This window comes from Etheostoma cragini, chromosome 16, assembly GCF_013103735.1.
Source record: "Etheostoma cragini isolate CJK2018 chromosome 16, CSU_Ecrag_1.0, whole genome shotgun sequence".
In the NCBI taxonomy this organism is placed as follows: domain Eukaryota; kingdom Metazoa; phylum Chordata; class Actinopteri; order Perciformes; family Percidae; genus Etheostoma; species Etheostoma cragini.
Genome location: NC_048422.1, coordinates 6,391,326 through 6,402,005, shown reverse-complemented (window position 1 = coordinate 6,402,005; position 10,680 = coordinate 6,391,326). Strand labels below are relative to the sequence as shown.

Genomic DNA, 10,680 nt, shown 5'->3' with positions numbered 1-10,680 from the left:
AGAGAGCCATGCGACAAATGTGACTCACCTTGCAGTTTGGAGGAAAATAGTCCAAGTCCCACCAAAGCCTTGTCAATGACTCAACTCTGGTCTGAACCCCCCTGCTGCCTCCTTCTCCCCTAAATCATAACCACAAGGTTGTCACCCGCATTAACAAAGCCCCCACATATCAATCTCTATCCACGCCTTGCAGGCATGTAACCTAACATCCATGTGCGTTTCCCTCATTGATTCATGTCCTGTTATAAGTGGCATGGCGGTCTGGAGGATTTCGAACTACATTTAGGCTATTTTTCATACGATCAGCTTCTTTCTACTCCCGCATCATCACCATCTTCAGCATCAGAGCAGCAGCATCACGCCAACGCGCAAAACCCTGAGTGGGGAGCAGATACGGCGGGAGCGCGCAGTACCACCGCGGCGCGCATGCACAGCTGTCAGCACCAAGGACAGCAGCCGCTCAGCCCGGAGCCAGCAACCGCATCGGGGTGATCAGTGCGCACGGAGCAGCGGCAGTAAGCAGCGATACCCAGCCCGGAGAGGAAGCCGTCTGGAGGCTTGGACAATGGTTTAACTCTGCTGCAAAAACCCGTTAGGAGGTTTGAGCAATTCTTCAGAGGAGACAAAAAAAAGGGATGGACAATGCGGTTTGGATGTCCCTGTTTGACAGCCTGCTCCTAGATATGAGCATGAACATTCCTCCGCATTGCACATAAATCCACCTCTTTTTTTTTTGGCCTCCCTCCCTGCCCGGCTCACACCGCCCACCTGGATCTGGTCTGCAGTGACTGGCTGCGCCGTGCTGCCGCCCAGAAGCTGTTGGAGCCGACCCGCCACCGGGGAGAAAAGCGACCGGGCTGTGCTGTGCTGTTTGGTGGTCCACACGATGCGTCTGTTTCTGATGGCGGTGCTCTTCTCGTGCTCCTGCGCGCGGGCCGGCTGCGAGCCGAAGATCGTGAACATCGGGGCAGTGCTGAGCCAGAAGAGATACGAGCAGGTCTTTAAAGATGCCGTGACCCAGGCCAACCAGGTCTACGGCAGGGATAAATTCAAGCTGACCGCAATCTCCGTAACGCACAAACAGAACGCCATCCAGATGGCTCTGTCCGTCTGCGAGGACCTCATCTCCAGTCAGGTATACTCCATTTCCCCCTTTGCATGGGCGCTGAATCAAGCAACTTGGACTTAGGACTTAGTCGACAAATCTTTGGTTTTGGTACTGGTCGAGTAAGATTTCTTCAGTTGAGAAGTCATTTTGTATGCCTATTAATGCGTAATTACTAATTTCCAAAAAACTTGTGAGCCCATTTCTGGTGACCACAAGATATAAAGTGATGTTTTGCAGGATTAATTGTGTAGAAACTCAGTTTTACAGATGGTTAATTAACTACATTTATATTGTGCTTTTCTAGCCTCAAATCGTATAGCTCTGTCGATTAAATCGATTAGTCAAAAAATCACGTGTTAGTCAACTCAGAATGTCTTTAGTTGAGGACAGCCCTACAAGCAACGGTCTAAAATGACCTCTGAATCATATAGCACATGCTGTACTGTACATATGAGCCACGCACATCTTCACAAATCTGTAAAACTGCTTTACAGCGAGTTGCATCAAAGCATTTCCAAAGAAAAAAACCTCTGCTTCGCGAGAGAAAGTTGGTTGTGTTATCTCACGCAAGTGCCACTGGAGTGTGTGAATGTCCAGATTGGTTGTTATGCCTCGATCATCATCAATCTTGAGCTCTGAATGACTAAACACTTGTCTATTTCTCCAATGCCTCCAAAGACTAGAAGAAATCAGCCCGTGCATTATTCATCCTCATCATCTGTGGTCACTCGAAGCAGCGTGACTGTGGGTCTGCTGTCTAACACACTGAACTCCCCACAGAGCCATGTATTTTTTACACACATCCAGAAATAGGCTTTGGTTTTGGGGGGAATATCTCGGATGAGAGGATAACTATGTTTCATGACACACAGCTGCACATCCACTGAACTGCAAAGAGGCCAGTGAGGAGTGAAAATTGGCAATACGTCTTTTACTAATACCAACTTGGCATTCAATGCGTGTGTACTGCATGATAACATTTCAGCAAGGGGGGGGGGGGGGGGGGGGGGGGGGGGTGACACGGCTGCAGGCAGTTTCTGTAGTGTGTTTGTCATGGGTGGATCACTCACTCACTGCAGTCAGTACGTTGATGCGGTGATGACATGGACAACTGTTTTTTAGAAGTATGAGATTCCTGTTCAGTGCACATACAACAATGCAGAACAATTCGTATACCATATGTGCTGCAGATCTCACAAACAAAACAGACTTCATAAGTAGGCTAATGTATGAGTGCGTCTGAGAGTTGTTAAAACATTGAAGCATCCTCTCATGCGATGCGCCCCGTGGCTTTTAAAAAGCGCCAACGTTATGTCACAGCATGTTGGGGCGTGAAGTCCTTCTCGCTCTCGCTCCTATTTCGCCCACACACATAACGAGACTTCATGTGGAAAAAAACAACCACCCACAGCTTCAATGCTGCTTTCATGTCCTTGCTCCTCTGCTGAGTGTAATGACTCTAATTGAAACAGGCTTGTAAAATAATACTGTCCCACCCAGTCTCCTGTCACATGTTCAACCAAAGCATGAGAGTGCAATCCAGCTATGGCACTGTACAGATTACTCACACAAGGGTTCAGTTCTCTCCCTACACACATCCCTCCTGTAAATTAGACGGATATTACACCTGGTTGAGACAGAAGGTCCATGGAAGGCTTCATCAGATTCAGAGATTGGCTTTCAAGCGAAAACAGTAACTGAGAAGGGAAGTCTGTGGCAGATGGAGCAGTGGATGCCTGCGAGCTGTGCTTGGAAGATAGAGCTCATTTTTGACCCAACCATACGGACCGCTCATATCCAGTAATCCATGCCTGCACAGTCATGCCAACTTTATTCATCTGCCTTCACAGCCCTGAGGCATTTCTTATATCTTTATATATATAGTTGTGTTCAAAATAATAGCAGTCCAACATCACTAACATCATAAATCACATTTTTTGGTAGAGGTGATATTTCTACATGCCAAATGATTTCCTAGTAAGTGTTCTAGAGTCATGGAAAACCAACAGAGCCAACAGTCATGACATGCATGCTGCTCATTCTGTGGAATTAAATCTGTAGTTGAAAGGGCATGTTCAAAATAATAGCAGTGTTGTGTTCAATTAGTGAGGTGATTGATTCTGTGAAGAATCAGGTGTCAGTTATGGCCCATATTTAAGGAAGGAAGGAGGCCAATGTTGAGCATGCTGGTTATAGTACATTTCACACTGAAATATTCAGCAAAATGGGTCGTTCCAGACATTGCTCTGAGGAACAGCGGACTTTAATTAAAACGTTGATTTGGAGAAGAAAAACATATAAAGAAGTGCAGACAATGATAGGCCGCTCAGCCAAAATGATTTCAAATGCCTTGAAATGAAATCCAAAGCCTGAACAATGTGGGGGGAAAACGTTAAACTGCCATTCCAATGGATCAAAGAACAACCAAAATGGCAATAGCTGGTCCAATAATCATCTCCAGGAAAATCAAAGAAGACTTAAAGTTACCTGTGAGTACTGTTACGATCAGAAGAAGGCTGTGTGAGCAAAGCTATCAGCTAGAAGCACCCGTTAAGTCACATTGCTGAAAAAAAGACATGTACTGAATAGGTTGAAATTTGCCAAAGGAAAAATGAAGCAACAATCTGTGGACTGATGAGAGCAAAATTGTTCTTTTTGGGTCTAGGGGCCACAGACAGTTTGTATGTATGTATGTATGTATGTATTACAGTTAGACTAGTCTGCCAGCTCACACAGTGAAGACATTTTGAACAAAGTAAAAGAGGTTTATGTTTATCTGCTTCTTTTTTTTAATAGATGCCATGTCACTACAATTTGTGTAAATATTCGCGGCTCCAAAATGTTATTTTCAACCTGTAATACAACATTTTAGAGCAGCAGTTGCGCTCTCTAAAAGATGACACTGTTGTATTTAAAGTGGACACACCATTAATTTAACTTAGGTTAGAAAACAGATGTTTCAGCAGGGGCTGGATTACAGATTAGGCAAAGCAGACAGATGCTCAGGGGCCCCAACTGCCCCACATTCAGCGTGGTATGGGATCATTCGAGGGATTGTAAACAATTAAAGTGACTCCTGCATTTGTACCTAATCTCGAGGCTCTGTCTTAAAAACACGTCTACACAGTGTATATTCTTAAATAAATTTAGATTTATTCCATTTTTAACCTAATCTCTATGACTGCAGATTCTGTAAGAAACAGGATAAGATGGCATGGTGTTGGATGTGGTCTGGTCTTTAGTCCGTTCTAAAGGTAAACGGTAAAACTAGGTAAACATGATGGAAGGCAAAGAAGTCAAAACGCATTGGCCAAAATGCAATCTGGGAACCCATCAGCTATTGTCTGAAGACCATTAAGCTTTTCATTAACTTTAAAAAAATTAAAAATCTGCGTACATAGTAGCCGAAATGCCTTCTGCACCTAAAACACCTAGAAAAAGTCACGATGTTTGTGTATTGTGTGTGGAAACATTCCTCTTGTGTAATAAAAGAAACAAATTGCTTTCACTACAAAACTGCCTGTGATGAATCCTTACACAAGCCGTTGTTAACTGGGTGTAAACTGGCTACTTGTGAAACAATCTGGTCACAGACGTCGTCTCTCAACTCCAACTCTATTCTCGCATCTAAAATTGCTAATTGGACTGTAACCAATGAGGAAGAGAGGAAAGAAGAGGGAGTCTTGGCCCAGATTATTACATGGATAGGACGACTGTAAAAAGGAATTGCCACTCTGGGATTAATAATGATTTCTGCAGAGTGCCTAGTGGTGTTACCAATTGGTCCAATGACATAATGACAGAGTGTTTTGTTGTGTGCCTCTGCAGGTCTATGCTATCCTGGTGAGTCACCCTCCCCAGTCCAATGACCACCTGACTCCGACGCCTGTCTCATACACTGCAGGCTTCTACCGCATCCCTGTGGTGGGCCTCACCACCCGCATGTCCATCTACTCAGACAAGGTGAGCGGTGGATGGGAGAGATGTATACAGAGACAGAGAGAGAGAGAGAAAAACAGGAAGAGAGCGATGGAGTCAGGCGCTCCCCTGGGGCGGCTTCGAAGGTTTCCTAGATTAAATGTCCTATCACTGTCCATTAGATGAGCTGTGAATAAATGGCTTCCCTGCTGAAAGTTGAAAGAGCATCATTAATAATGCGTCTGACTTGAGTTATGTTTTTATGAAGCACAAATCACTAAGATACAACTTTAAAGCAATGACACACAGTAAGTAAAATGCCCGGGACTTTAATAACTTAATTTCCCTACTAATCTTGCAAGTTAAAGGAAATCAGAGGCAATGAATCCATGAATTTAAATGTGCATATTAATGTTAATGTGTTAATGATGTTAATCCAATGCACTTTTTGTGTGTTGTTGGGCAGTTGAGTTCATATCTGTGCGCAGCATGGCTTACTGCACCTTTTAAGGTTTTTCCTTTGGCAGTTGCTTTTCTTGTACCACCTAAAAGACTGTTTATCATTAATGCATGGTGTCCCTTTTTCTAGAAATATTACAGCTGCAGGCCTTTCAACTTGCAATGCATTGTATATTTTTTAGTTTACGGTAATAAAAGTACTCTACTGTGTAGAAGATAGACAGAGAAGAAAATAGAAAAATGCCCAGCCAGGCCTATTTGCTCCACAAACTTTGTGGCTCTAACAGATAAATAACAAGAGTTATCATGTCTAACTGGGGCTTTGTCACGTGAATGTAAACAAAAGTTGCTTTTCGTTGGAGGAAAGTTTTGATAGGCCTGGCTTTGTCCTATTGGAACAAGAAAGGGCCTTCATAAACTGTTGCTACAAGGTTGGAGGCACACTTTTGTCTAAAATATATCTGAATGTGGGTCTTTAGAAGAACTACAGGATCTGAGCTCAAATCACCCAAAAGGCCAAGGGACAGGGATTTCCACAGATTGGGGTCATATTGTGCATTTCACCATAAGAAAAGTATTTAGTTTTCCACTTGGTGTAGAGACCTGAATAACCTTTTAAGGTGGACTTACATGCTTTTACTGGGTTCTGTCATATGTATAATGTAACAATGTCGGATAATAAGGCTTTAAATAATGAGGTAAACAGATGTAAAAGTAATTTCTGTAAACACGAACCTAATATTTTGATTCTCAACACTCTGCTTCCAACAGTTTTATCTGCTCTTGGCTCAAGTTAACGTCTATCTGTGCCCGATTTCTTTACACGGTCATCTGCTCCAGCCACGTTACCAAGTGTTTACATGAATTCCACTGCTACATGTAGCTACATGCTAACATAAGAAAAACCTGTAATCATGGTTGCTGATTGTTTATTTCTAACCAATTTTGGGTAACATTCCTGCTGGAACATGTTCCATTGTGTAGTTTTATCCTTTTATCAGAGATTGTTCATGGTTAAAAGCTGTAATGACGGATGGAAAAGAGAGCACAGATGCAGAAGAACTGGAAAAACTGACGGCTTAAAGAGGCAGGTGCTCCAACAGAGTGTTTCAGACAGAGGGTGAACATATTTGCAGCAGCCAGAGACAGTATGAAAAAACATTTTTTGCATCCTATGTAAGACTCTAAGGCTCAGTCCTTACCCCAGCAGCCCGGGTTAGATTCTGACCCGTGGCTCTTTGTTGCATGTCATGCCCCCTTTTTCTCCCACTTTCCTGTCTTCAGCTGTCTCATTATTAAAGGCCCCAAAAATCCCAAGAAATAATCTTTAAAGAGGAGGAATCTGCCCTAGTGGCAGCTTTTTGTCCACATTTTCCTCCATGGTGATTCATCCATGTTGATTCACACATTAAAAAGAAAGTTGTTGTTGGAGAACTGTCAATTCCACAAGTTAACGCCTTTTTCCTGCTTGGTGCTCCTCAGAGTATCCACCTGTCCTTTCTGCGGACAGTCCCTCCCTATTCCCACCAGGCGCACGTGTGGTTCGACCTGATGCGGGAGTTCAACTGGAACCACATCATCTTGATAGTGAGTGACGACCACGAGGGGCGAGCCGCTCAAAAGAGGCTCGAGACCCTCTTGGAGGAGAGAGAAACAAAGGTGAGACGCTTCAGCTCCTAAGCCTCCTCTTCTTCCCCCTGCAAGAGTGTATGAGCATGAGCGCGCGAGTGTGTAAGGTTTTGTAAACCTCAAAGGTCTTCTGTGTAACTGTTTTCCTTTCTGTTGTGTGGCCACATCTCTTTCTCACCATTGTGTAAACATTGGCTAACATTCCTAGAGACATCAACAACAGTGTCTAATGTGGTCTAATCTGACAAAAGTTTGTACGTTTATTTGCTCATCTTCACGTTGCTTTTCGCCATAGTCCAAATTATCCTGTGTCTTTCCACATTGGGAGCCAAATAGCGGACTTTAACTTGGGGCTTTGCAAACCATCACAGACTGAAGTGTTTTATTGGGGCCACGGCGGACGCCAGGTGTTCCTCTCAGTGGGGATGAATGACCGGCTTCATTACACAGAGGCCTTGTGTTTATTGCAGTGTGCTAGGTCATGTTCACATGATGTGGGAGATGGTTTTGCCTTTTCAGATACCGCTGATGAATCCATTTTAAGTGTAGCTCTGAGCAGTGCATGTGGGTCAGTGAAATGCTGATCTTCTTTGAGCCAAAACAGGCTTGAGACTGCAATGATGTGTGCCCTTTAGGAACAGCGACAGAGCGAGCGAGAGAGGGAAAAAAAACAACTATTTCTATTTCATCCATTTAATAAGATGAAATTACCTTGGGATATTTTTTTCTTCCCCTTCTATACTCTATGATGCTTGTCTGTCTCTGGGGCACTTTGCTGTAATTGTGCGGCAGAATGAAATGAGTCCTGTTTCAGAGACTTAATTAAATCAGGAGCTGATAGACGCTGAATATTAGATGTCACATAGCCGAGTTAGTTCACATAAGGAAGCTACAGCTAAAGTGAACGCTGCTTGAATGAAGTGACCCTGATCAGTATTGATTAACAGCCACAAATGGGAACACATTTCAAACATTTGGGTTAATCAAGTTGGATTGTGCAACCACATGCAGTTAAAACAATAATACTGACATATTTAGATGGGACTCACATCCTGCACTCGAAGATACATTTGGGTGTTAAAAGCCTTTGATGAGAATCCAGCAAGTTCTTTTTATGTTTGCAGAACATGGGTTTGGATCTTAAAATGAACCCATCTGTGCATCACATTCACTCTTAGAAGAAGGAGGGAACTAGCTGCAACCCTCTGCTATGAGCCTCTATTCACTCATTAAATTAGTTGTGACTGCAGGGCCCGCTAGAGCAATTTGGGGGGATTCATTTAAGAATTCCTCCTAAATGTGGCCAGCAATAATGACACCGAAAACCGGGTCAAGGACAAGGTTGGCAATGTAGGTTTTGTTTGTGGTGTCAACAAATCCACTTGACATCTTATTCTGCTGTGCCCTGTTCATCAATGAGCCACACCGTTGCACTGGGAAACATGTTTCTTCATTTTAATGAACACACTGTAGTTCACATTGAGTTACTGAGTTGACCACATATACACTGTCCTGCTACTTACTCCGCCAAATGTGTATTGATCCACAGCTGAAAGTAGTCCCCTACGAATGCATCTTTTCCTCCTGTTTGAGTGATGTTCGCCCAGCTGCTCTACAGGAAATTACTGAATTTTATAAGAAAATCTGTAGAGACGGACTATAATATTGTCAGTGTTGGTATTTACATGGCACTGTTTCACAGTGACAAAGTAATAATACCAATTTGGTAGAGGGTCATTTAAATTGAAATTGAATATAAAAACGTGCATTAAAAAAGAGGACATAATAATCTTTAAGACACACTCATTTATTTTGTAAAACAACGAAAGCACCACTTAATATCCTAGTTTAGTGAAGATTTGTTGTTAGGTGCTATGACACAATCAGGAATTTGATGCTTTAAATACTGAAATGAAGAAAAAGAAAATGACCAGATGAACCAAAGAAGTTTAGGTTTGCGTGTGCGCCCCCTGGGGGCTCCCCGGCACAGCTACTCGGCTCATTGTGGGCTCGGCTCTAACGTCCCATGCATGTCACAACATCTGCAGGGTGATAAACCTGCAGCAGCTCTTTTATTGTACGTTTGTTTGGATGACGCGATGACAGCTTTGATTGTTTTTGCTGATGTAAATGGCTGTGCGTTTGGATGTGGCAGACGGCAGCGCTGTCACATTATGCTCTAATTAAAAATGTGAGGTGTTATTCTTGCTAATCACCCTGTTGCATACACTCAGTAAATGTAGCCTACAAGTTCTTTTCAGCCCCATGGCAAGTCGTTAGCGAGGTCACACATTCACGGGGGAATTACTTTCCCCACCACCAAAGAGGCTCTGGACACAGTGGATTTAGCCAGACTGCAAATGTGACCAACATAACATGAAATATTAATGCCTGACTGAGGATCCAAAAATAGAGCGCTCAGAAAATCTCTTGGGGGAGAAAAAACAAAGACAGTTTTTTTTTTGGTCCACAATGTTGCTGCATGTTACTCATGGAAGGATTTCTACCCGCTAAAGATGCATCCAAGCTCTCATGTGATGAGGGAACGCAAGTTGCTTGGTGATTACATCGTAGCTAAGGTGTTCTGATTGAGTCAACTGAACCGCGTTCCTATCAAGGAAACGGAAGAAGTGGAATTAGCTAGAATCCCACCGACAAGTCTTTTCATTACACCGGATAAATGGTTGGCCTTCAGGTTGCAATCCTTCAGTTTGGATGGAATCTTGAAATTGTGATTATGATTCAGGACATTTGATTTTGAGTTGCTTGTCAGCTTGATTAGGGTGCTGAGGGACGGTCACCGTCGACTTTGTGAAGGGATGGAATCTGAGCCAGGGTGCACTGAGGGGTGAGCTGTACAGCCAGCTGTGTAAGAAACTCTGTGAAGCAGAAAGATGATGTGTTATCGTGTAAAATGGCTGCCAGTCTCAGGCAGAACGCCAGAGTGTCTGCTCTTACTTCAAGCGGACTGGTATCCAAAATCAAATTCACCCTTCTCAGCACATCCTGAGAGTTCGTATGTTGTGCTGTGACCACATTCCATACTGTTGTTCTACAGCGACTTTATACTATATTGTTTTGTTACATACTTTACTGTTTTATACCAACAGGCAATGAAACAAGACGTGCATCGACGTCTGTCAAACTGCTACTTTGGAATGTCACTGCCAGTTAGATTAGAGAAAGCCAAACGTTTTTTTTTTAAATTAATTTCACTTCTATCAGTCATTATTATTAGCAGCTGTGATGAGAGCCTCCATTTCCATTACCGGAGGGAATCATTGGCGTGTGTTTGTGATTTAAGCTTTTGCTTTGATTCGATTTGAGTTTGTAAATCCTAGTTGAAATGTGCAAGTGTTAAACCAAAGATAAACCTAGCTAAAATAGACTCTAGAGTAGATGGAAAAATAAGATAAATCTATATAGAATTTAGATCCAACATCTATGTTCTTGCTTTTTTTATATGTTGTTCCCAGGGTCCTGATCACACTAGTTCATAACACTCCGGATAGAACTGATGAAAACGCTGTGCCCCCCCCCCCCCCCCCCCCCCCCCCCCCCCCCCC

At 43.2% G+C, this 10,680-nt stretch overlaps 1 protein-coding gene across 10 annotated transcripts in view; it reads left to right on the top strand.

Moving 5' to 3' along the window:
- Positions 1-405: 405 nt before the first annotated feature.
- Positions 406-10,680, top strand: part of grin1a (glutamate receptor, ionotropic, N-methyl D-aspartate 1a) — a 35,160-nt gene continuing 24,885 nt past the window's right edge. For 5 of the 10 annotated variants that reach the window (XM_034895578.1, XM_034895570.1, XM_034895573.1 and 2 more), the window contains exons 1-3: positions 406-1,135; positions 4,937-5,071; positions 6,968-7,144. In XM_034895578.1, the coding sequence (XP_034751469.1) occupies positions 887-1,135; positions 4,937-5,071; positions 6,968-7,144 (561 nt within the window). In that variant the 5' untranslated portion in view covers positions 406-886. The remainder of the gene's footprint in view (positions 1,136-4,936; positions 5,072-6,967; positions 7,145-10,680) is intronic. The other 5 variants (XM_034895577.1, XM_034895576.1, XM_034895575.1 and 2 more) reach the window with 2 other exon arrangements.